The sequence below is a fragment of the Eumetopias jubatus genome, unplaced genomic scaffold, assembly GCF_037043125.1.
Source record: "Eumetopias jubatus isolate StellerSeaLion01/CBP00866 unplaced genomic scaffold, mEumJub1_p1.0 scaffold_10, whole genome shotgun sequence".
In the NCBI taxonomy this organism is placed as follows: domain Eukaryota; kingdom Metazoa; phylum Chordata; class Mammalia; order Carnivora; family Otariidae; genus Eumetopias; species Eumetopias jubatus.
The window spans coordinates 123,038,701-123,065,908 of NW_028274816.1; the positions used below are offsets into that span (position 1 = coordinate 123,038,701).

The window sequence follows — 27,208 nt, forward strand, 5'->3', positions numbered from 1 at the left end:
CCAGGCGACCCTGCCATTAATATTATAATAATTCGGGGTGGGGGGATGGGTTAGCCTGGTGATGGGTATTAAAGAGGGCACGTTCTGCGTGGAGCACTGGGTGTTATGCACAAACAATGAATCATGGAACACTACATCCAAAACTAATGATGTATGGTGATTAACATAACAATAAAAAATTAAAAATAAAAAATTATAATAATTCTTAGAGCAAGATAAACATAGATGCGAAGTTTGAAAATAAGTGAGGAGAGGGGCGCCTGGGTGGCTCAGTCGCTAAGTGTCTGCCTTCGGCTCAGGTCATGATCCCGGGGTCCTGGGATCGAGCCCCGCATCGGGCTCCCTGCTCGGCGGGAGGCCTGCTTCTCCCTCTCCGACTCCCCCTGCCTGTGTTCCCCCTCTCGCTGTGTCTCTCTCTGTCAAATAAATAAAATCTTTAAAAAAAAAAAAAAGAAAAGAAGTGAGGAGAGTATTTATAGTTGGATTGATTTAAAAATCATAGTTAGCTATCAACTTTGCCTTGAAATGAAAGATTAAAATCTCTCAGCTTGCTGAGCCCCTTTGGACCTGAAGAAATTCAGCAAGTGCCTTTTGTTATTCGGTCATGCATTTATTTATTGAGTGCTTATTATTTTCTAGGCACTGTTCTAAGCTCTCAGATATCTAGTGAACAAAACAAATATTCCCTACCTGTTTGGAACTTACTATCTAGTAGCATCCCTACTTTCACTGTTAACACAGGCTGGGGATTTTCTTTACCAAGAGATTTCATCTTTGTTTTACATCCATGAGTTTCTTCCCCTCTCTCATCTCTTACAGCTGAGGGATCAAGAAATGAAGCTGAAGCCAACCTTTGCTTCAGTTCTGAGACCAGTGGGGTAAAATGTGAAAAGGGAAAAAAAAGGAAAGGTACAGAGGTGGAACATGGTTAATTGCTAAACAGTCCCCTTTCATAAATCACAAGGTGCTAATGCCAATGTTGAAATAAACAGGTCTAGCAAGAACTCCTGCTTTGGTTTTTTTATCATCTTCCAGAACTTAAACTCAGCCATGAAGTTATTATTTTAGGTTTAGTAATTATACCAACAATGTCGCTTCCAAGCTGAGTTGTCTGATGATTCCTTTAGAAATGCTAACTTGCTTGAGCAATGGTTTAAGGAGGGTCTACACCGTACTGATTTATTTCGGTAACTCCCAAACTTTTCAACACCAAGCTCCCCTCTTCTAAAAAATATATACTTTCTGATACCCACCCAGGGCCATGTGTTTTATTAAACGATCTTGTCTACAAAGGCAGAATAATTATTTAAATAATGAAAAGGCCTTCCCATTTAAAAATTAATCGGGCAATTAGAGATTCTAATTGGCACGTGAAAAACTGGTGTTGTCACACTGGTTTACTAAGTCTAGTCAAAAGCAAAGCCATAGTGTTAATGGATAGTCCGGCCAGTTTCAGCGTCTTTTACGATTTTCATTACTGACATTTTCAAATATTTGCTACTGGAAAACGAGGACATAGGACGGCATCACAATATAAGGAGACAATAATTCCGCAGAAAGCGCATAGCACGTCTCTCTCAGGTAACCCCTCTGGACACCGGGAGGTGCTTTCCCAGATCGCCGCCTTCGCCTAGCCTAGCGCGCGTTTAGCACCGCCCCCACGCCGGCTCCGCCCCTCCACTCCCGTCCACGTGAGTCCTCCTGCGTCAACCGGGTCCTCGCGGCAACCCCACAATCCGCCATAGAGAAGTGAAAGCCGCCGCGAAAGCCAGAGGGCCTCCTCCAACGGCGGCGGCAGCGGCGGCGGAAGCGGAAAAGGCGGGACCTAGGGCTCACGTTACGTAAGCACGTGCGAGCGCTGGGGCCCGGTCTTCGCAATCGAAGGTGGGCTCTTCCCGCGCGTGTTGGCGGTTGAGAGATTCGTCGGTGGGTTGTAGACTTGTGACCTCATGGCGGAGATAATTCAGGAACGCATAGAAGATCGAGTCCCCGAATTGGAACAGCTGGAGCGCATTGGACTGTTCAGTCATGCGGAGATTAAGTGAGAGAGAGCTGAGGAAGTGGAGGGGCTGGGGCGGGCTGAGGGGAGGGGAGGGAGTCTGTGGTGGGGGCAGGGATGCGGGGGGCACTTAATTGGGCTTATTTTTCTTAATCTGGCAGAAGCCCATTTTCATATTTTGTTGATGCCCAGCATTTCTCCTTCGATGCAAGGTGGTCTGTCCACTCACCCACCAAACGTCTGACAGCTCTTCATGGAACCAGTTCTTAGGGCTATAAAGGTGATAAAATTAGGATGCCTACCCATCAGGAGCTACCTGCCTTTTGCTGGGGGAGACAAATTAAACATTATGCTTACATTATGCAAATTAAACATTATGCAGCGTACTGTAAGTTGATTGTACTATAGTGTACTGCCCTAGAGATGCAAAGAGTGCTATGGGAGCCCAGGAGGAGTGGTTAAATCTTTCTAATAAGACTTGAAGATGGGGACCATTTAATTCAATTTCGTGTTCTACAACGTCTTGGCCAACAACGTCTGGCACATGGTTGGGATTCAGTACTTTGTTAGAATTAAGTAGAATACTTTTTAATGGTTTTCTGTGATTGTTTTCTGCATTTTACAATGGTTGTGAATGTAGTAATGTGACTATGGGGGCCTTAAACATTTGTTAGTGAAATGGAACATAGCAATGTGGACTCTTAATGAGTGTTCAATAAATGTTATTTTTACTGTTTTTTTTTTTTGAGATTTTATTTATTTGACAGAGAGAGCACAAGCAGGGGAAGCAGGCAGAGAGAGAGGGAGAAGCAGGCGCCTACTGAGGAAGGAGCCCAATGTAGGGCTCGATCCCAGGACCCTGAGATCATGACCTGAGTAGAAGGCAGATGCTTAACTGACTGAACCACCCAGGCGCCCCTGTTATTATTACTGTTAGCTAAAGATAGTTATTAGTCTTGCACATCTTGTGTTAAATTCTCCTAATATACACATGTTGTGTTCTTTCTAGCTAAATACAGTGAATCTCTTCCTGTGAGTCCTTTGTAGTGATAATAAACCTTCCTAGGTAGAAACAGTAGGAACAATCTAGGTCTTTTTTTTTTTTTTTAGTCTGCATGTTGAAAACTCAGGTAAGAGGAGTTTAGAAAAGATACTTGATTATTATTAAAACCTAAGTGACCTGAATTTGGAGGAAAGTAAATCTTTACTAGTATCACATAAAAATGCTGTAAAGTACTTAACATTATTTGCTTTGGTGGTGGGAATGTCAGTGGTCCTGGCAGTCTATTAAGATGATTTTCATGAACGTTTTAAAATACATCCTGATGCCCCTAAGCACACAGAAGTAATCACATAAAAGAATACTTGCTTACGAAGGATAATTATTTGGGAATTTCAGGTTTTGGAAAATGGGTTTTAAATATATTAAAAATAAACTTTAAAAAAACCCCAAAGTTCTTTAACTTATACTCTTTTCAAGCGTTACATCTTAAATGGCTTTCTCTTCAGGGCTATCATTAAAAAGGCTTCGGATCTGGAATATAGAATACAGCGAAGAGCTCTTTTTAAGGAAGACTTTATCAGTTATGTTCAAGTAAGTGTATGAGTTCATTACTTTTTAATCCCTTCACAAATTTTAAATCAGTTCTAGAAGGGTGAACTTGATTCAGTTTTCTATAAAATTCTAGAATTGACAATTAAGTGGTAATTTTTGACCAGGAATAAAGGGATTTAGGAATAACTATAGCTAAGGCTATAGTCCTTGGCAAACTGAACTTTTCTTTTTTCTTTTATAGTGTTAGTAAATCAGGTACTGCCAGATAAATTGTGTATCAGGATGTCAGCAAGAGAATTGACTTACTATTTCTTGTGGGTTAGGGGGAGGAGAGTGGGTTTGACAATAGGTGGTTGGAAAGTTAATATTTATGTGTCTCTAAGTCTGCTACCTTAGAAAGAGGTATGCTGCAAATTCTTCAGTACTATAAATGGATGGAAGATTTGAGTGAATATAAAGTATATATGCTGGACCAATTTTCAGATGGAGAATAGAATAGCTAATATGTTGGATGATAAACTCTAGCTTCAGAACCCAGCAGTAAGATGAAATGTTACAATGCTGAAGATTCTGACCTTAGATTTAACAAAACAACAGGTGAACAAGTGAGACCCTGCCATGAATCCTATATTTGGAAGAGGTTTGAGAACTCATAGTAGTTTGTTAGATCAAAATGAGCCAAGAGCATATTACATCAAAAAATATAATCTCTATGTCAATTAAACTTCAGTAATAAGTTTTAGTTTGTTTTTTTTTTTTAGCTTTTATTTATTTGACAGAGACACAGTGAGAGAGGGAACACAAGCAGGGGGAGTGGGAGAGGGAGAAGCAGGCGCCTACTGAGGAAGGAGCCCGATGTGGGGCTTGATCCCAGGACCCTGGGACCATGACCTGAGCCGAAGGCAGAGGCTTAATGACTGAGCCACCCAGGCGCCCCCAGTAAAAAAGATAAAGGGAAAGAATAATCTGATTGACTGTATAACAAAAGAAGAGTATTGGGCAAGTTAGCCGAGGACATTGCAAACAGTAGGCATTGAGAAGATGTTAGTTTGAAAAAAACTTCTGCACTTACCAGACCATGCCTGGAGCATTGTGTTAGGCTTGAGACTACATTTTTTTTTTTTTTTTTTTTTTAAGATTTATTTGTTAGAGAGGGAGAGCATGAGTGTGGGGCGGGGCAGAGGGAGAGGGAAAGAATCTTTTTTTTTTTTTTAAGATTTTATTTATTTGTTTAACAGAGAGAGAGACACAGCCGGGAGAGGCACCACAAGCAGGGGGAGTGGAAGAGGGAGAAGCAGGCTTCCCGTGGAGCAGGGAGCCTGATGTGGGGCTTGATCCCAGGACCCTGGGAATATGACCTGAGCCAAAGGCACACGTTAATGACTGAGCCACCCAGGTGCCCTGAGAGGGAGAGAATCTTAAGCACACTTCCCCCTGAGAGTGGAGCCCAACATGGGGCTTGATCTCATGACCCTGAGATCATGATCTGAGCTGAAATCAAGGGTTGGACGCTTAACTTGACTGAGCCACTCAGGGGCCCTGAGACTACATTTTAAGAACTTTTTTTTTTTTAAGATTTATTTATTTATTTGAAAGAGATAAGAGAGAGCACGGGGGTGGTGGGGAGAGGCAGAGGGAGAGGGAGGGAGTCCCAAGCAGACTCTGTGCTGAGCCCAACGCGGGGCTCAATCCCACGACCCCGGGATATTGACCCGACTTGAAACTAAGAGGCGGACACTTAACTGCGCTTCCCAGGTGCCCCTCTTCTCTTTTTTAAAGTTTATTTATTTAAATAATCTCTACACTCAACGTGGGGCTGAAACTCATGACCCTGAGATCAAGAGTCATGTGCTCTTCCGACTGAACCAGTGGGGTGCCTGAAATCTTTTAAGTGTTATGATTTTGATAACATGCATTTTTTGTATCTAAGATGTTTATAACCATGCTAATGCATGGATTTGTGAGTTTTGCAGATATAAGGTGAATTTTCAGTGACTGTTAAGACATTTACTACAAATTATGCTTGATAGCAAATTATCTTGTTTTATATTCTTTTTTATTTTTAATTAAGCTGTCTGTGCAATGTGGGGCTTGAACTCATTACCTGGAGATCAAGAATTGCATGCTGTACTGACTGAGCCAGCTAGCTGCCTCAGTCTTATTTTATTTTATTTATTTGTTTATTTTTAGAGAGCAAGTGAGAGAGCAAGAGCATGTTAGCGGGGGGGGTTGGTTTACGGGGAGAAGGAGACAGAATCTTCTCTTTTTTTTTTTTAAGATTTTTTATTTATTTGAGAGAGAGCGAGAAAGCCAGCACAAGCAGGGAGAAAGGGAGAGGGAGAAGTAGACTCCCCGCTGAGCAGAGAGCCTGATGCAGGGCTCAATCCCAGGACCTAGAGATCATGACCTGAGCTGAAGGCAGATGCTTAACCATCTGAGCCACCAAGGCGCCCCAAGGAGACAGAATCTTAAGCAGGCTCCACACCCAGTGCAGAAGCTGATGTGGGGCTCAATCTCATGATCCTGAGATCATGACCTGAGCTGAAATCAAGAGTCATTTGTTTGTTTATTTTTAAAAAGATTTTATTTATTTGACAGAGACACAGCGAGAGAGGGAGCACAAGCAGGGGGAGTGGGAGAGGGAGAAGCAGGCTTCTCGCTGAGCAGAGAGCCCGATGTGGGGCTCGATCCCATCATGACCTGAGCCGAAGGCAGGCACTTAACGACTGAGCCACCCAGGCACTGCGAACCTCAATCTTGTTTTATATTCTTGATTTTTATTTATTTTATGATTTTAGCTAAATGTACTTCCTGTATTTAAAAGGTTATAAATGTTAATTGTTTTCTCTTATTTTGTATGTTTTTTTTCCATAGTACGAAATTAATCTTTTGGAGTTGATTCAGAGAAGGAGAACTGTAAGTAGATATTCTGGAAGTTGGAAAAATTTAAATATTTTATTTATTTGAGAGTGAGAGAGTGAGAGAGAGAATGAGCAGGGAGAGGGACAGAGGGAGAGGGAGAAGCAGACTCCCCACTGAGCAGGGAGCCCGATGTGGGGCTCGATCCCAGGACCCTGGGATCATGACCTGAGCCAAAGGCAAATGCTTAACGACTGAGCCACCCAGGCGCCTCTGGAAGCTGGAAAAATTTAGAGTTAAGTAGCATGGCTCTATAGTTAGAATTTGGGTTTGGGAAGCAGTTGGTATTGATAAATTGTGTGGTGCTGTGCTCATAATGGATATTTGTTTTTTTTTTAATTTATTTTTTATTTTTTAATTTTTTTAAAGATTTTATTTGAGAGAGAGAATGAGAGAGAGAGAGTACATGAGAGGGGGGAAGGTCAGAGGGAGAAACAGACTCCCTGCTGAGCTGGGAGTCCGATGCGGGACTCGATCCTGGGACTCCAGGATCATAACCTGAGCTGAAGGCAGTCGCTTAACCAACTGAGCCACCCAGGCGCCCTCATAATGGATGTTTGTAATTATTTGTTTTCTTTATCACCAGTACTGTTTAAGATTAAGTAAGAATATTGCTGTGGATGAATGTGATTAAATTGAGGCTTTGTGTATGTCTTTTTTTAGCGCATCGGCTATTCATTTAAGAAGGATGAGATTGAGAATTCCATTGTACACCGGGTACAAGGTGTCTTCCGACGAGCTTCAGCAAAATGGAAAGTAAGTGATCAGAACATCTTTAATTATAAGAGATGTGAAGATATGTATTGTATATACTGTGATTTCAATATTCAAATGCATTATTTATACTTGGGTGTGTCAGTATTTAACGTAATTATAATATCATTGTTTGAAACCACTTACCAAACCATTAAGAAAATTGATCTCATTACCTCACAGTTATTCTTTGAAGATGGTACTGAAAATGGTAGATTTGATACATAATTAAGGATTAGAAATTTGGGATTTGTTTGGATAAATCTCTAAGTGAAGTACACCAAAGACTTGGAGGTCGAAGATGAATGGTTAGAGTAGGGGCAGGACCTCACTCACTTGATATTCTTCAAGTTGGGCTCTGGGACTAGGATATAGTATATAGAGAGTACTTTGGATCTTGGGAATGACAAATTTTGGGTTGTTACCTCTGATTGAGACCATTTAAGAGCTGCATTGAACACATTGGGTAGACAACACATTTTGTCTTGGAGCACGGTAGGTGGGAGTGGGGGCCAGATGGAGTTACCACGTTTAGGAGATCTAGGGCCTTAGTGAGGAAAAGCCTAATAGGCTGAGCAGTGTGTTACTACATTGGCCTTTCTGAAATCTACCTCTGTTTCTAAAAAAAAACTTAGTGCAAAGTTGTATTTTATATAAAATTAAAATTCAGGCAGCTCACTACATTGCTTTTCTTGCAGGATGATGTTCAACTTTGGCTATCCTATATAGTCTTTTGTAAGAAATGGGTGAGTATTGGACAGCTGTGTCTTGCCTCCTTATTCCTTCTTTCAGTTAGTCTGCCTTTTACGTCCCACAGTTGGTTACTGAATTCCATGTTTTCTCCAAAGTTGTAGGGTTAGCAAGTGGGAAAAGAACCCAAGAAGGCTGAACTTCAGTATAACTTCTATATATCTGAATGACTATGTAAATGGTTTCTAAGCCAGAAAATGATCTTTATGTATGTATTTCTTCAGTAAAGTTGAAAATTTTTAGATGTTTAGAATGTTTACATGTAGTGGTTTAGGTAGAAGAAAACCATGAATGTATCTGTATTTATATGTCCCTACAGCAGCAGATCTTGCCCCATTGGATTTTAAGTTGGTAGGAAACAGTACCAGATCATTTAGAGATTAGTAACGATGATTTCACTGGATAGGAAGTAGAATTGCTTTTTCTCTTTTACAGGCTACCAAAGCTCAACTTAGCAAGGTATTTTCTGCCATGTTGGCCATTCATTCAAACAAACCAGGTATGGTGAGATCCTTGTCGGTTTTTCTTCTACCTTTTGTTTTATTTTTTTAAAGATTTTATTTATTTATTTGACAGAGAGATAGTGAGCAGGAACACAAGCAGAGGGAGTGGGAGAGGGAGTAGCAGGCTTCCTGCTGAGCAGGGAGCCCGATGTGGGGCTCAATCCCAGGACCCTGGGATCACGACTCGAGCCAAAGGCAGACGCCTAACAACTGAGCCACCCAGGCGCCCCAGTTTTTTGTTATTTTTTTGAAGGAAGCTCTACACCCAGGGCATCTGGATGGCTCTGCCTATGAACTCACAACCCAGAGATCAAGAGTTGCATGTTCTGTTGACTGAGCCAGCCGGGCACCCCACTAAGCTGCTTTTTAGATGATGATCAAATAAACTCATTGGTCCTTTGAGGGACATTCTGTTTGGATGCAGTCACATTTAAGGAGAATTTAAAGGGGAAAACTTAAAAACTTAAAGGGGAAGATGTTAATACAGATTTTGCAAGAGTGACTGGCACAGGGTAGATACTCATGTTTTCTAAGAGAAAGACTTCTCTTGTGAATACTGTGAAATGGTACATAATTTTATAGTGGGGGTGCTCCAGTGCCTATTCTCAAGTATTAGGCTCAACCAGGTTCACACAGCACAGGCTAAGGTAGGCTACATTTGGCACCAGTTAATTCAGAAGGATACAGCAGGACACCATTAGGTGTGTATCTTTAGTAGAGTACTCTTAGCAGTTGGGAGGCTGGTCTCTGTTTCCCAAGATGACAGTTCAGGTATGAGGGAATGAGATCACACGAATGGGTAGAGGAGCCACTCTGGCTTGGAAGACCTATGGATGGGCATAGCTTCCAGGGATCCTAGAAAGGACTGTGCTCAATTTCAGGAGTCACGTGTTCAAGAAAGCCCAGAGCAGTGCTCTCCCTCATTCACAACCCTTCTAGTCCAGATGTGGTTACCAACCATAAGTCGTTTTTACCAAAAGCAATCTTGTCTGGTGACATAGCTGACTATTTTTTTTTTTTTTTTTAAGATTTTATTTATTTATTTGACAGAGTGAGACACCTGAGAGAGTGAACACAAGCAGGGAGAGTGGGAGAGGGAGAAGCAGGCTTCCTGCTGAGCAGAGAGCCGGATACGGAGCTTGATCCCAGAACTCTGGGATCAAGACCTGAGCTGAAGGCATACACTTAATGACAGAGCCACCCAGGCACCCCGACATAGCTGACTTTTATTAAGTTTATTAAGTTGGGAAATAGCTCGAGTGTTAAGGTTAATTTCTTGTGTAGAAAGACAAAGGTTTTTGATTTTTAAAGGCTTTATTCCCAACAGGTGTGATAAAAAATTTATTTTTAAAATTGAGCCATTCAAAAAAAATCATGAAGTATTTAATAATAAAGCAAAGGAGTGAAATATTTTTATTTCATTGATTCTAAAATGCATAATTTTCCAGCATTTTCACACTTTTAAAATTTTTATGTGACTTATAATGATGTTGATCTCAGATTGGATGAGGCACATAAGTAAGTATCCACGGATATTATCATTTACGTCTTTGTTTCAGACTACTCTAAATAAAGCAGTAATACTTTACAGTTAACCACTAGAAACACTCTCCATCCCCTTTCTCTTTTGGTAAGATTAAAAAAAAATTCTTTAAGTATTAAAATTGGAACATTGATCTTTTTTTGGTCTGACTTGGTCGACTTACTGAAATGAAGTCTGATGTTTTTCATTTATAGCTTTGTGGATTATGGCAGCCAAATGGGAAATGGAAGATCGCTTGTCTTCAGAAAGTGCAAGACAGCTATTTCTTCGAGCTCTGCGCTTTCATCCAGAGTGCCCGAAACTTTATCAAGAAGTGAGTTGTGTACCTGTAAGATGAGCGAGTGATGTCTGAGTTTTGGTCCTTTATGGACATATATTCTTTATTAAGTTAAAAAAGACTCTGATTTATGGAGGTTAGGGATAAGTAGGGATTGCTGCTGGAGTAAAGGGGTAACAAAGATATTTCTTGGCCAGTAATAGGTGTTGACCATGTGCAACTTCCATCTTGTTAGTGAGAGATGAGAACTCTGACCTGCCCATTATGGTTGGGAGGGTTAGGGAACTGGACCCTACATTTTTTAGTTGTGGGGCCAGGGTTCAGCCATCTTTATACTTTTTTTTTTTTTTTAAGATTTTATTTATTTGTCAGAGAGAGAGAGAGAGCGCGCGCGCGCACACAAGCCAGGGGGAGGCGGCAGGCAGAGGGAGAGGGAGAAGCAGCCTCCCCCTGAACAAGGAGCCCAATGTGGGGCTTGATCCCAGGACCCTGGGATCATGACCTGAGCCAAAGGCAGACGCTTAACTGACTTAGCCACCCAGGCACCCCAAATCTTTTTTTTTTAAAGATTTTACTTATTTTATTTATTCATTTTTTTTTTTTAGATTTTATTTATTTGAGACAGAATGAGAGAGAGAGAGAGAGAGCACATGAGAGGGGGGAGGGTCAGAGGGAGAAGCAGACTCCCTGCCAAGCAGGGAGCCTGATGTGGGACTCGATCCAGGGACTCCAGGATCATGACCTGAGCCGAAGGCAGTCACCCAACCAACTGAGCCCCCCAGGCGCCCCAAGATTTTACTTATTTTAGAGAGAACATGCATGCGTGCATGTGAGCGGGAGGAGGGGCAGAGGGAGAGGGCAGAATCTTAGGCTGACTCTGTGCTGAGTGCGGATCCAGATGCAGGCCTTGATCTCATGACCCTGAGATCATGCCCTGAGCAAAGTTCCTTTTTATGCCCTGAGCTGAAACCAAGAGTTGGACGCCCAACCAACTGAGCCACCCAGGTGCCCTACGGTATAAACATTTTTTAAGAACTTGTTATTTTCATATTCTTGTAACATAAAGTTTAAAGTATTAGAAATTCTGGGGAAGTCCAAGTTTACATGTTAGTTGTATGTTAGTTTTTCTTCATAATGTTTGACAGTAAATATTTGCCATTGATTTTTTTATTTTGAAGTAATTATAGATTCACAGGAAATTATAAAGATAATTTCTCCTGATGGTTGCATTTTATAAAATTACATAATATGAAAATTAGGAAATCAGCGTTGGTATGATGTGTCCATATGGTTCTATGTCATTTTTTTACATGTGTAGATTTGTGTAACCACTACCACAATCAAAATACAGAGCTGTTCTACCATTACAGAGATCTCCCTCCTTATAAATGTCTGCTAGTTTCATAACAAAATATACTACTCCCAGACTTCCCCAGATCTGATACTTAATGGGTGTAAAATGACATCTTATGTATTTCTGATAAAAAGAAATTATTTCCAAAGGTTTTTAGTTTATTATTTCCCTTGTGTAGTACTTTAGGATGGAGTTGATGCATGCTGAGAAACTGAGGAAAGAAAAACAAGAATTTGAAAAAGCCAAAATGGATGTGGTAAGATCTGAGTGTGTTGTCCCATGTCAACAATTTGTAGTGTATCGAGCCTGCTTAGGAGTAAGAGAAAATTTTTGGAAGGTATTTTTGTTCCCAATTTAATGTCTTATTTTGAAACTTTAAGATGAGTCTAGAGTTGATTTAATTAAATGGGCTTTTTAATAAAAATGGAATTTTGTGCTTTAAAAATAGACATTTGGAGTAATTGAAGTATCTTCAAGATTATTTATTACTGATGGAATGGTAAATGGTTTTCTTTAATACTTTATAGTTTCATTAAATGACATACTAATCGGTTGAAGGAGTTTGAGGGAGGGTTATGATATCTGTGGTTCCTAGCCTTCTTTCTTTTTGGTTTTATACAATTTTTTTAGTGACAATAATTTTAAAGAAAGAAGTTTTAGAATGTTAGAGCTGAAAAAGGAACTTTGCTATCATCTGTTACTGTAGTTTCCAGCTGTGAATTTTTTTATTCAAGTAAGAGTTGACACATAAGGATAAACAAGGTGTGTAAATTCTGACCTGTTTGGGTCTAAGTAGAGAGTCAGGCCTTAGGCCGTGTGATCTTGCTATCACTCTAGGAGCCTGAGAGAACTTTCACTGTAGAAGTTCAGTGGTCTGGTTCAAGCTGCACATTTTACAAGTGAGGGAACTGGCCCAGAGAAAGACGTGATTTGCCAGAGGTCCTACATATGGCATGGGTAGTCTAGGACTGTTAATTTTCATCCTGGTGCTTTTTCTAGTTACTGGCCGTATCTGTTAAGTTATGTTTAATATAATACTCTTTAGGGGAATCTTGATTATCCTGAAGAAATCCTTAAGGGCGAGTTGGCACGGATCATCTACAAAAATTCTGTAAGCATAATGAAAGGTATGCATATTTTGAAAATTTATTTATGATGGGAGAGTGAAACATTCTATTTATAATAAGAAAGACCTTTAGCTAATTTGGAAATTTTCTGTTAGAAATTCTGTTAGACTGTGCATAAAAATTCTGTATGAATAGTATCCTCTTTCTTTAAGAAAAGGTTGATTGCCCCTTAGGATATACTTGAACATTTCAGTACATTGAGTACTTTAGTCACATGGGGAGTTGAAAAGAAACAGGTAGAACATTTCTTTATATCGGGAAGAAGTTTAGAAGAACAGAAGTACTTATGAATACTCCCAAATATCAATAACGGTTTTGCTTGTGTAGTGGGTGCTTTGTTTTTCTGTTTTGTCCTATTTCTCAAAACCCCAAAACAAAAGAACTCTAGCACATAAGAAAGTAGTACTTTCTTGTAGAAGAAAGTGATACTTTAGAGTAAAATGATACTTGAGAGTCTTACTCCCCTCCCCCACTTTTAAAATTTTAGATGCAGAATTTCATGTGTCACTGCTTTCAGTTGCACAGCTATTCGACTTTGCCACAGATCTGCAAAAAGAAATTTATGATGAGTAAGTAAAGTCATGGAAAGGTGAATATGTCTTTTTCTAATTTTGTGGTAAAAGTTTGAGACTGGGTGTTTAGAAAGGGGGAGAGAAGTTACCACACTAAATCCTTGGAAGAAAGCAAAGTTTTAGGACTGTTGTATCATCGTAAGTTATATAAAAAAATAGATTGCTGAAAAAGTTGTTTGACACCCTTATGGGCTTCCCTTGGGAAATAGTTTGTCTTTATTCAATAACAAATATCCTACAGCTTATATCAAAATGTATATTCCTGCTTTGCTGGCATGTGTTTTGTCCATAAAATGAGAGTGGTCCTTGTGAATGTTTATAGTTGATTGCTGCAGGTAATTTTATTCTTTAATGTTTGAGCATATGGTTTGAGAATTATTTGCAGCCTACCTTATGGGTACTTCACTCTTACGTAGCACCCCTTACTTTCACAGGAGATAAAATAGAACTTGGATCAGTTTTCTCTTCGGAGTTTTCAGGGCTTTGGTAGAGAATTAGGTTGTGCTTTTTCTTTGCCTCTATTATAGAAAATCAGGAGCCTGGATATAATAAAGTTCTCCAGGGCTTGAAGAGAATTGTCTTGTCACACATACCTGTTGATTTGACTTTGAGAGCTAACTTAAAAATTAACATTTGAGAATGATATCTAAAACATTCTGAAACCTAATGTGTCACAACTCTGATTGATTGACAAAATTTATATGGTGAGTGTGAAGCTATCTGGAGAGCCTAGTGGGGAGTTGTCTTGTGGTAATGGAATTGTTAAAGGGGTGTCCTGGGTCCGTTTTTAGAGCATAGGGAACTTCTCTGTTTGATATTCTGAGTTAGTCTCATGTCATAGGGCTGACACCATTAAACCACTTTGCAGCCTTCAGGCTCTGCACACAGATGACCCTCTTACTTGGGATTACGTGGCACGGCGAGAATTAGCGATGGAGACGCAGCCAGCCGGAGAGCAGCCTGCCACGAAACAAGCCAGAGCAGTGGAGGTGGGCCGGAAGGAGGAGAGGTGCTGTGCTGTGTATGAAGAGGCAGTAAAGACTCTCCCCACAGGTGAACTTCGTGGTGTGGTATACAAGTGGTAGTATTCACAAACATGAAACCGAAACTTCTGTTTCTGTTTCCAAAATCAGTTTTCAGGAATCTTTCTGTGGTAGTTGACCATGTGCCTGGCTTTCCAACTTCTTGTTTGGTGGTGGAAGATGGAGCTTTTATGACCTTCCTCAACAGTAGTGATGTTTATGTTCATCTGTTTGGGGGAGATGATACTTAGGAAATAGTAATTCAGAAGATTGTCCTTCCCTAATTATCTTTTGACACAGATTTACTTTCAGATTTTGTAATATGGGAGTATTAAGGTAGAAGGGATATATAACATGGATGAGGCTTTTACTTTTTTTTTTTAAAGATTTTATTTATTTATTTGACAGAGAGAGAGAACACAAGTAGGCAGAGCGGCAGGTGGAGAGAGAGGGAGAAGCAGGCTCCCCACTGACGCGGGGTTCGATCACAGGACCCTGGAATCATGACCTGAGCCGAAGGCAGACGCTTAACTGACGGAGCCACCCAGGCGCCCCCGAGGCTTTTACTTTTTATATAAGTGGTTACTCAGTTGCTTTTCCCCCCAGTGTTTGAGATGTTGATTGGCTGTAATGGGAATAACTAGGTTTTTTTCACCAGACTAGTTTACATTCTTCCGGGGAATCTTCCCCTCACAGAAAAGATGTATGATGACTGTTAAAAAGAGAAACTGGCGATCTGATCAATGTAATCTCTGACTTTTCCAGAGGCCATGTGGAAGTGTTACGTCAACTTCTGCTTGGAAAGATTCGCTAAGAAGACCAGCAGTCAGTTCCTCAGAGAGAGGGTAAGGGACTTAAGTTACATGCTTATAGTGGCTGACTAGAAAGTGACTTTTCTGGAAGAAGAGCAGACACATGGCTCCTTTGGGGCCTGGGACAGCTTCCAAGAACTTCATGCTTAACCTAAGTTCTTTCTCTTTGTGGGTGACCTACTCGTTCTAAAGGTCTGAGTCTGCTGCATCCTTATTAGGGCCACCTGGTTAGGAGGCGCTCTCTTACTGGACTGTGCTTCGTGCCGCTTTTTGCCTGGTCTAATCATAAGTGAAACCACTTCAGGTTCCCTCTCTGTTTTCAGAAATGTGCAAAACTGTACTTGTTCCTGTCAGAGGCCAAAGACCCCTAGTGGGATGTTTATAACGAACTGAAGGATTTTTTCTGATTTCAGAGGCTGGAAAGAACCATGATGGCATTCAGGAAGGCACATGAACTCAGACTTCTACCAGAATTCCAGTACAAGCAGTGGGTAAGGACACATTCACTGCCAATAACACGTACTTAATTTCATTTGGTTCCTGCTGGTGTCATGTGTTTTAAGGTATAGTTATATGACTAAGCCCATTTGGAAGTTTAGAACGGAAGACGTAGAGACATTACGTTTGGGATCTCAGTATTTGGTGTATGCCAAAAATGAAATGTGTACCAGTAAAGGGAGGAATGTTATATAGTGGAAAACCCTCAGAATAAGGAGTCACAAGTTAGATTTTGTGTGTCTCCCCATCCATCTTTTCCTGAACATCCTTTTCCTGAATGTATGCCTGACCCAGATTAACCATTGGTATGGTAACAGTGAAGACAAATTAGATGTGTTCCTATGTTTCAGAAGCTGACATTTCAGTAAGAAGCTTATTAACCCATCCCTACTCTCTCCGGTGGGTAAGGATTATTACGGCGACCAGGATAATGTGCTGAAGGAATACGTAGTCTGGATCGGGTTTTGTCACTTAATAGCTAGGTAGCTTGGGCAAGCCACTTAACCTTTCTGAGTTTGTTTACTTGATTTTAAAATAGTGATAGTTACCTTTTTTTTTTTTGCCAGCTCACAAAGTTCTTGACGTGAACAAAAATGTTCATACGTTAACATTTAAAAAATACTTTTTACATCCAGCTAAGTCATGCATATGCTGTATACTTGTCTGCTGTATTATACCATGACTGAGATGCCCTTTTCCCATTATGAAAAATCCCAGGCTTGGAAGAGTTCAGCTGCTCCCATTTGAGCTATTGAATACTGGCAGGACAGTCACCCCCTATAAATTTAGGTGGACTGTGCTTTGAGTATTGCTATGGCAGCCCTGCTCTCTTTCTGTCATGACTATTTGGTCCTTCACCACTCTGGCTATTCAGACATCCTGTGCTCCCCAAATCTCTGATGCTGCCCTTCCTAAGCCTACTACCTCATTTACCTCATCACTCTGGTACCCTTGCCTTTAATGAGAGCTCCTCAGTATACTGCCTCTAAACTTAAAATGCTTAGCTGATTCCTACATCCGTCGTTTTTCCAGATTATTCTCCACAGAATGATCTTTAAAAATCGATGATCAGATTATTCTGTGCCTTCCACTGTCCTTTGGATAAAGCTGGTCATTCTCCCTAATACGGTCTTGGCCTCACTTGCCAGTTCTCTAGTATACATTCTACTCCTTCAGCCGTGTTGAACTTGGATTTCCTTTTGTTATCCTTATGAGAACATAAGCTCTCTCTTATGCACATGCTTGTTGGGAGAGCCTTCTCTAACTAATGCCTACTCTTCCTTAAGCCTAGCATAAATGGTGTTTTCTGTCTCATAGCTGCCATAGACCCTGTTGGGTGTTCCTGCTTTGTACTCTTTTAGCATACGATTCTTTTTCTGTCAAGGCAAGTATCAGACTGTCTCTACTTCTAGACTAGAGGCCCTGGGGCAGTGGAGAATGTACTTGATTTCCTCATTATTAAATCTAGCATGTATAGGGGCGCCTGGGTGGCCCAGATGGTTAAGCATCTGCCTTCAGCTCAGGTCATGATCCCGGGGTCCTGGGATCAAGCCCCATGTCGGGCTCCTGGCTCAGCGGGGAGCCTGCTTCTCCCTCTCCCTCTGCCTCTCCCCCTCCTCGTCCTCTCTCTCGCTCTGTATCTCAAATGAATAAATAAAATCTTAAAAAAAAATGCTTAAAAAAATAAATTTAGCATGTATAGGGAGCAATAAAAGTGCTTGCCAAATGAGCAGACTGCATATTGCCATTTATTTGCTCTTCCACAGTTTTTTTAAAATTGAATTGGTTTTAGGTTTTTTCCCTCTTCGGTTACAATAGTGTGGATTTAAGCATTTTAAAACACGTAAGATTTCCTTCTGTGTTGGGTTATATTTGTTAAAATTTCCAAGTTTAAGATGTGAACACTTCCATGACTCTTGTTACACAGTGTCAAATTACATTTCAGAAAAATGGTACCAGTTGATTGTGTGCCCAACTCCATTTGAATGAATAAACATGTTTCATTATCAACCCACAAATACTGGTTTTGTCTGATTTTTATATTCTGTTTGGTGGGTGTGGGTTTTATTATAGTGAACTATTTTATTAAAAACTTAACTTTCAATCTAAATTATTTAGGCCCTCTACTTTGTATGTCTTACCTATTTTTTGGTAGCCTTTAGGAATAAGAGCAGGCAATGGAAGAGAATTTCAGATCGTTTACTTTGTGCCTGTTTGGCAGCCATTGTCAAAGGTTAAGTGGAGATGATGTTGAAATCGCTGCCTTAAATGAGGTCTTTTTTTTGTACCCCCCCCACAAAACGTAGATGATCTAGCTTTCAGTGGATAATTCTCCAGTGATCCTTTGTCTTACCCAGATTGAGTTGCTGCTGCATCAGGACTTCTTAAAGGAAGCTCTGGAGGTAGCAGTAGCCGGGACTGAATCGTTTAGAGACTCTGTGATGATGTGGCAGATGAAGCTGCAGGTGCTGATTGACTCTAAGAGCCCTGATGTAGCCGGGCTTTTTGAAGAAGCTTTTGTGCATCTGAAAGCCCAGGTCTGTGAGTTGGGTCTTTTGTATTTCATTGTGTTTGGGAAACCTTTTGAGACTGAGCCAAAGCTCATTTGAAGTTGTGCTTGTGTGATGAGGGCTGGCCCCAGAGTACATGTGTGTCTATATCAAGGGTAGGAGTGGAACAATTTCCTTCCATTTACTAGCCTATTTCTAATTTGTTATTTGAAAAATGACTAAATAAGGGGCGCCTGGGTGGCTCAGTCGTTAGGCATCTGCCTTCGGCTCAGGTCATGATCCCAGGGTCCTGGGATCAAGTCCCGTGTCAGGCTCCCTGCTCAGTGGGAAGCCTGCTTCTCCCTCTCCCACATCGCCCTGCTTGTGTTCCTTCTCTTGCTGTCTCTCTCTCTCTGTCAAAAAATAAATAAATACTTTAAAAAAAAGAAAGACTAAATTATGTGAAATTCTCTATTTTATTTTGATATGTTATAAGTGAGAAATATTGAGTATTTTTCTCCCTTGCTTCCAAAGCTGTAGTTAAGCCCGAGTTATATATTTAATTTTTTTAAGTTTTTATTTATTAGAGAGAGAGCAGGGGGAGGAGCAAAGGGGAAGGGACAAGCAGACTCTGTGCTGAGTGCAGAGCCCAGTGTGGGGCTTGATCTCACAACCCTGAGATCATGACCTGAGCCTGAGCCGAAAGCAAGAGTTGGACACTTAACTGACTGAGCGACCCAGGCTCCTCCAAAGCCCGAGTTTTAAAAAAGACATATATATATATGTATATATATATATATAGTTTTTTAAAAAGATTTTATTTATTTGTTTATTTGTCAGAGAGAGCACAAGCAGGGGGAGAGGGAGAGGGAGAAGCAGACTCCCCGCTGAGCAGGGAGCCCAATGTGGGACTACATTGGGAAAGCAAGAGTTGGACACTTAACTGACTGAGCTACCCAGGCATCCCTAAACAGACATATATTTCTAAATCTTAAAGCTTTGCAGTCAATCTTTTTTTAAAGAGATATTTATTTATTTATTTAGAGAGCAGAGGGAGGGGCAAGGGAAGGGAGAGGGAGAATCTCCAGCAGACTCCTTGCTCAGCGCGGGCCCGAGTTGGGGCTTGGTCCCATAACCCTGAGCTTATGACCTGAGCCAGAATCAAGAATCTGACACTTAACTGACTGAGTCACCCAGGTGCCTTCCAGAATCTTTTTTTTTTTTTTTTAAGATTTTATTTTTAAGTAGCCTCTGCACTCAGTGTGGGGCTTCAACTCACAACCCCAAGATTAAGAGTTGCACGCTCCTGACTGAGCCAGCCAGGCACCCCCTTTTATATTAGGAAAAAAGTATTCTGGAAGTTAAAGTGGGGAAAAAATCTTAATTCTCATTTGTGTGTGCCTCTGGGGCATGAGTGAAGATCAGATAATTGAGTTTGGATTAAGTAGTACTTGTGTCGTGGGTCTTAGACAGCAGAGATGTGACCTGGGTAGCTGGGGGTCTGACCAGCTATGGACACTTCATTGCTTAATTCACAGATAGCTGATGGTAATAACTGTAGGTAGTACTCCAACAGAAGGGTGCTAGTTTTGACAGGAGAGTGCTGCTTTGGGGGTGTTGGTCACAAGTCTGTCTGTGCTCTGGCAGGCCATCCCTACTGGGCACTGAGAATTTGGTCATGGTGAAGACAGACTGGGAGTGAATCCATATTTTACATATTGAGTATCTCAGTAGGAGCCTGTCTTTATAGTGACTAGTTTTCAGAGCATAGAGCTAAGCCATCAATTTCTAACTTTTTTTTTTCTTTCTCACTGTGACCAGGTCTGTCTGCCATTGTGGATTTCTTGGGCAGAGTGGAGTGAAGGTGCCCAAAGCCAAGAAGACACGGAAGCCATTTTTAAGGTCTAGGCCCTACGTTCTGAGTCTTGTGGTGGGTGGGGAATGAGCAGATAGGTTCACTAGTTGGCTAGTTTTAGGGTTATTTTTATAGCAGATGTTCCTAAACCACTGTTAATTGAGCAGCCTGGTATGGTTCTGGGAAAATTTGTTTTGATATTTATAAATATCCTCATGCAGCTTGTGTCTTTTTTTTTTTTTTAATTGTAGAAAGCTCTCTTAGCTGTCAAAGGTGCTGACTCAGTCACTCTGAAGGATAAGTACCTGGATTGGGCTTACCGAAGCGGTGGCTACAAAAAGGCCAGAGCTGTGTTTAAAAGGTGCTCACAAACTTTCATCACTGTTATTCGTCTCCCCACCCTGCATTCAGCCCCCCATGCCCAGGTTATATGTATGGCAAATAGTATCTGAGGAAGTAATTCAAGAGACTTTTTCAGAAAGTCTTTTGTTGAACAATAAAAGCAGTTCTTACCCCTTGGTGGAAAATTAAAAAAAAAAAAAAAGAGGGAGATAACTATTAACTCACTGTAATCAGGAGAAAAAAACATGCTTAATGTATCATTTAAAAACTTTGTTTTCGGGGCACCTGGGTGGCTCAGTCGGTTAAGCATCTGCCTTTGGCTCGGGTCATGATCCCAGGGTGCTGGGATCGAGCACCGCATCAGGCTTCTTGCTCAGTGGGGGGCCTGCTTCTCCCTCTGCTTCTCCCCCTGCTTGTGCTTTCTCACTCTCTCTGTGGCAAATAAATAAATAAAATCTTAAAAAAAAAAAACAACAAAAAAAAACCTTTGTTTTTGCATATTTGAGATTATACTATAATCACATTTTGTATGCCGCTTTTGTTGGTGAACATTGCACTGGCCTTTTTCCTGTCAGTAACAATTCTTCATGAACGTCATTCCTTAGAAATATCTGTATGGTACGTCGCTCTGGGGATGTGCCATAATTTAGATGGTCATAGTAATACTGCTTTGGGTGAACATTTCTGCACAAATATTACTTGTTCATACTGGAAATCACTTCCTTAGAATATATTCTTAGAAGTGGAATTATTGGTCTCCTTCCGAAAGACCTTAAAAGTGTAAAAGTCCGAAAGACTGTAAAAGTGGGGAAGAGGAGAACAGGAAGAAAACTGGGTGGGAAAGAGTTTGGTGGGGGTGAAGAGTAAGTCACTGGACACCGAAAGTGTTGAGAGTGACTGGTGGTCAAGTCCAGTCCTTGTGGCCAGGTCTTTATTAAACCATGCGTTGTGGAGACGTGGGCATAGGCAGGTAGTTAGAGTCATGGGATGTAAGAGGCTTGCTGTCTTTGTGGATGATAACTGCTTTCTCCTTTTATGTAGTTTACAGGAAAGCCGTCCATTTTCAGTTGATTTTTTCAGGAAAATAATCCAGTTTGAAAAGGAGCAAGTAAGTGTTCTGTCTATTCATTTCTTGTCTGAGAAAATGAACTGGTGGTTACTCTCCTATATGGCAGCATTTTTGTCATTTAAAAAGTTCTCATCATATATAGTATAAATTTCCGGTCCCCTCACCTAACCATTTTTTCATAGAGATGGTTAAGGAATGGTAACCAAGCAAAGAAGAGAAAGTCCATGTCTGGAAAATAGAAAACTCAGATGTCACCTCATAGAGGAAACCCTCCCTACCAGGTTGGACGAGGTGCTGCTTCTCTGCATCTGGAGCACCCTGTTTGTCTTTTGTATTGGGTTATGAGGTAGAGAGTAGGCAGTAACTGTTTCTGGTGTGGTTTTTGTTTGTTGTGAGATTTGTTTATTTTATTTATTTTTTTAAAGATTTTATTTATTTGACAGAGAGAGACACAGTGAGAGAAGGAACACAAGCAGGGGGAGTGGGAGAGGGAGAAGCAGACTCCCCGCCGAGTAGGGAGCCCGATGTGGGGCTTGATCCCAGGACCCCGGGATCATGACCCGAGCCGAAGGCAGGCGCCTGACGACTGAGCCACCCAGGCGCCCCTTGTTTATTTACTTTAGAGAGAGAGAAAGAGAGCGAGTAAGCGTGTGTGCACACGTTGGGGAGAGGGAAAGAGGGAGAGAACCTCCAACCAGATTCCCTGCTGAGCGTAGAGCCCAGTGCAGGACTTGATCTCATGACCCGTGAGATCATGACCTGAGCCGAAACCAAGAGTTGGACACTCAACTAACTGACTGAGCCACCTAGGTGACCCATGTTTCTGGTGTTTTTAACTGAACTTGTGAGTGAGGGAAAATACAGGAAGGTCTCCGTTTAAAAGATAATACACGAGGGGCACTTGGGTGGCTCAGTTGGTTGAGTGTCCAACTCATGATTTCAGCTCAGGTTATGATCTCAGGGTTGTGGGATTGAGTTCCGTGCTGGCTGTGGAGCCTGCTTAAGATTCTTTCTCTCCCTTTCTCTCCCCCTCTGTGTCTCCTCACCCCTCTCTCAAAAAAGAGAAGAGATAGTGTAAAAAATAATACACGAAAATCCAAAGGTGTCTGTAATCCCATCGCAGTAACGCAGCCAACCATATTTATTTTAATTTTTAGTTTACTAAAATTAGTTTTTGTTTACATGTGTACACACAAGTTTTATTTCTGTCTTATGTGCCACGTGGAGGTTCTCTCTTAACTTTTTTTGAGTTAACGTTAATTTATGAATACATTCCTGTGTTTTTCCATGGTTGTCATCTTGAACAATTGTGGTGTTATTCTTAAACCCACAGTTTTAACTAGTCCATTACAATAGGTTGTTTCCCAGATTTTTGATACTGAAAACAAGAGTGCTGTAAACATTTTGTTTAGACAGCATTTTTTTCTTCTTTGGAATTCTTTTTTTGAGATAAGTTTCTGGGACTGGAGAGAATAGTTCTTTATATATTGTAAGATGGTCCTTCAAAAGAAGTGTACTTCTTTATAGTGATAATCAGATATATCAGTATATTTATTTCCTCACACACTCTCTAAATCTGCAGTTTTGCTTTTTCTCCTTTATTTTGGTATTTTGATGGGTGTTTATTATTTTTACTTGAATTTTGAAAAATTAGTGAGGTTGAACTCATAGCTTTAATCATTGTGTGGGTCACCTCTTGTCCTTTTCATACAAGAGGTAATATAGCATAATAATAACTAGGCTTTGGATTAATAACATAATGGTGTGTGTCCTGGGCAGTTCTCAGCGTTGGCATCCTTCTCCGTCAAGAAGGTCATAATACGTGTTCCAGGGGTGTGCAGATTACAAGGCCAGGGTGGGGTACTACGTAGAAAGGACTTTGCACAGTGAACCCTTAACAATGTGTGATTCTGTTTTTCATGCATGTGTATGATACGGAGTGAAGATGACTTTCTATAAAATAACACAGCCTTAGGGAAGAGAATTTTGAATGAGGAAATAGTTACTTGACTATACAAGAGTATTTTTAAACTGTAGAGTTTACTCTCCTTTGAAAATGAAACAAAAGAGAATACATTTAAATGGAAATAGAAGTAAAGAGTGAACATTCATTGATTGTAAAGTTAGTACCAGCTACTCTGCTAGGTTCATAATTAGTCAGCATTTTTTAATTGAATTCTTGTAGTTGCTATAAGAGATATCATTATCCTTCTTTTATGGGTGAGGAAACTTTTAAGGTCAGAGGGTTTAAAAAACTCGGGGAAGGTTATATAATTACTATTTGTATATGCTTTGCCTTCATATAAAAAGTTTTAAGGTGGACATAGCTAATATTTGCCGGGGCCCAGACACTTTCAAAAGAAAGAAATCCTTAGCTACAGGGAGTAAACCTTCTCCATTTATTTATTTAAATCCTAGTCTTCCCTCAGGGCTTTCAAATGTATTTTCCTGTGAAGCTGCCCATGTTCCCCCAACTGAGAATCAATTAGGCTTTTTTCCATGCTGCCAGAACAGAGTGCTTTTATCACCGTTTGACACTGACTTCACTCTGGTGAGTGCTGTATTTGGCTTTTCTCTGGATAAGGTGAGAGCCAGGCTGTGTTCGTCCTAAACCCTGAGCCTTCTCCCCTTCACATACCTAATAGGTGGTAGCTATTTTAACAGTGTGGTGGAAGGGAATTTGTGACATTATGAATTAGGCTTTTGAGGCAAGATTGTCTGATTATTTTTGTTAGGAATCCTGCAAGATGGCGAACTTAAGAGAATATTATGAGAGAGCTTTGAGAGAGTTTGGATCTGTAGATTATGGTAAGTAAACTTCAGTTATAGACACATCTGTTTGCAGGTGTGGTCTGTAGCCCATCAGTATGGTTAGAACAGTGCTTAACTCTTTTTAGGTCATGGCCCTCTTTGAGAATAAAACTTGCATCTTTGCCCTGCCTTCCCCCTTACTTTGTGCATAAATACTTGCAGACATAATTTGGCTTATAACTTCCAAGTTCACAAGGTCAAGAGTTTATGGGTCTTCCATTAAGAACTCTGGAGTAGAGAACAATTTGCTTGGTTTGGTTCTCTAAAAAAAATGTGATATTTGTAAGGGAGAGGTTAATAATATAGGTCAGAGTAAAAGGAGTGATAGAAAGGGGTAGTGGGATGCTAACTGACATTAGTTGTCATTGGCTGTTGCCACACTGTCCTCATTTTTATAGGACTTGTGAAACATATTTCTGGGTATAGGTATGTTGTATAAAATCTGTTTACTTATGAACTTAAAAACAATGTCTAGTAGTTAAACTTAGATTTAAAAAAAAAATACGTTAGCTTTTACAAAGTTTTAGCAGACCTTCTGGTGAAATGAATGAAAATGGCATTCTTAATAACCCAAGCAAGTTTTATTAGGCATTGGTAACAAAATTAGAGTGAATGCATTGAAGCTCAGTTTCACCTTGAAAGAGACTCAGCAAAATCCTCCCTCTAAAATATTTAGTATTTTTGGATTATGAACTACATAGACTGTCATGATTTAAAGTGAAGTTTTCCACTTTAAAAAAAGTTTGATGCGCCTAGTGTAAAGAAGCTGAGAGAGATATTGTTTCACTCAGGGCTCTAGGGAAATGACAACAAGTTAAGTTTCTTAGAAATCTTACACTGAATCAATATTAAATAGTTAAGTTTACATGATAAAGCCTTGTCAATGATCTAATTGTATGTTTACAGTAATTTTTCGTTCCTTTTAAAGGTCTTTGGATGGATTACATCAAAGAAGAATTGAACCACCCACTTGGTAGACCTGCGAACTGCGGACAGATCTATTGGCGAGCCATGAAAATGTTACAGGGAGAGCCAGCAGAGGTTTTTGTAGCTAAACATGCGATGCATCAAGCTGGCCGTTTGTGAGAAGAGGAAAAACACAGCCAATTTTGTGAAATAGTGTTATAAGCCCTCTGGCCAGATTTGTATTGTGAGTTCATCTGCAGTTTGCTAAGAGATGGCAGACAAGATGGCGGTCTGATTTTGGGACATGCTTTAATTTTGTTAATGCGTTAATCTTTAATTCCAGAAAAGAGAATTGCTATTTAGTGGCCCAGAGGCTACTTGTTAAGGCCGGACTTACTGTAGGTCCTAAATGTTTTCCAAAATATATAGAAATCATAAACTTGAGTTTCTTTTGTTACCCCTGGTCAAGAATGAGTATCTCTAACTGGGACCTAGGGGGGCCAGTGAAAGTGGAGGAGAAAGTACAATTCCATTTTTTCTTCTCTTCTTATTAAAAAAGTATACATGGTGTGCATTTGTTGTAGGAAATATGGAGTGAGCAGAATAATGTGGGGAAGAAAATAAAAGCATCCCATAACCTCATCGTCTGGAGTTAAACTTACTTCCTTTATGAGAATTAGATTTATACTATTAGATCATTTACTCATTCATTCATTCATTAAGTGTTCATTATTAGCAGGAAAGAAGAGAAGCTTTTTGGGATGGAGGTAGGGGTTGGAGGAACAGGGCTGGACATCCTGAGAGAGCTTGTTGTTGCCACAGAAGAGGATTCTGGGTATTGGGGTCAAAAGTTGACCTTTAAGAGGATAAAGACATTATAAAAGTGCCTTCTATCCCTGGGACTGATCTTTAGAGAAGTGTCTACAGTGGGGAGGCCCAGCAACAAAAGGAGGGCAATGGGTAGGGAGTAGATTAGAGCAGCAGAGAAGGCCTTCAGAGGCAAAGGTGGAGGATGGCTTGGAGCAGAGAGGACATTCTGGGAGCAGGGGAGGCAACTGTTTGAATTTTACATCCTTTAACTGAACATTGATGTCACTGGGAGAAGCATTCAGTTTAGTTTGACTTAATATTGTTACACTTATGTTATTTTTCCATGTCATTAAAGAGCCTTAAAAACATTTAATGAATCTTTAACATTGTATTGTATAGATGAGCCGTGACTTAACTTTGCTAATTCTTGTGGTTGGACCTTGTCATTTCTAATTTTTTTCTTATAAATGCTGTTGATGAGGCTTCTCATAAATCTTTGTCACATCCTTGATTATTTAGGAGATTGACATTTGTTGGTAGAATTACTGAATTAAAGGATATAACTATTTTGAAGAATATTGACATGTATTGCCAATCTGCAATGTATGAGAATACTTTGAAGCAGTGTAGGAGAATGTCAATACCTTTACCTGTAGTGGGTATTATGTTTTAAATTTTTACCATTTGAATAGGCAAAAAGTGCTATGTCATTGTTTTAATGTGCATTTTTTATATTAATGAAGTTAATGTGCTTTTCCTGGTTCTCTTGTTTTTTAATGTTGACTGTTTTCTAAACTTTTTTCTTACTAATTTGAAAGAATTTTTTAAATATTAATTTTTAGTTTGTCTCTCCTTTATTGCAAATAATTTGCCCCTAGCTTTTTGTTTTGTTTGTGTGTGTGTGTATGTGTGTATGTGGTGGTTTTTGATTCCCAGAGGATATTTTGGTGTGTGTATGACTTCTATTGTTGAAAACTCTTCCTCTTGCTGAAGACAACTCATTTTTTTTTTCCCCAAGGAGTTAACTAAATTTTCTACAATGTGGTTTGTGGCCAGTCATTTTTCTATTGATTTGTGGTACTTTTTTTGTTGTAAGATTTTACTTATTTGAGAGAGAGCGCACATGAGCAGGGAGAGGAGCAAAGGGAGAGAGGGAGAAGCAGACTACCTGCTGAGTGGAGACCCCGGTGGGGGGCTTGATGCCAGGACCCTGGGATCATGACCTGAGCGAAGGCAGATGCT

The 27,208-nt window shown here is 40.3% G+C and overlaps 1 protein-coding gene across 1 annotated transcript; it reads left to right on the forward strand.

The window, feature by feature from the left end:
• Positions 1-1,835: 1,835 nt before the first annotated feature.
• On the forward strand, positions 1,836-26,801 carry UTP6 (UTP6 small subunit processome component). The gene is made up of 19 exons (XM_028109321.2): positions 1,836-2,041; positions 3,509-3,593; positions 6,429-6,470; positions 7,137-7,229; positions 7,925-7,972; positions 8,412-8,475; positions 10,217-10,335; positions 11,832-11,909; positions 12,699-12,780; positions 13,268-13,349; positions 14,221-14,405; positions 15,140-15,219; positions 15,600-15,677; positions 18,042-18,221; positions 19,995-20,075; positions 20,280-20,389; positions 21,412-21,478; positions 24,175-24,247; positions 25,179-26,801. Exons 1-19 carry the CDS (start codon positions 1,950-1,952, stop codon positions 25,334-25,336), a joined length of 1,797 nt encoding a protein of 598 aa, XP_027965122.1. The 5' UTR covers positions 1,836-1,949; the 3' UTR covers positions 25,337-26,801.
• The last annotated feature ends 407 nt before the right edge of the window (positions 26,802-27,208 follow it).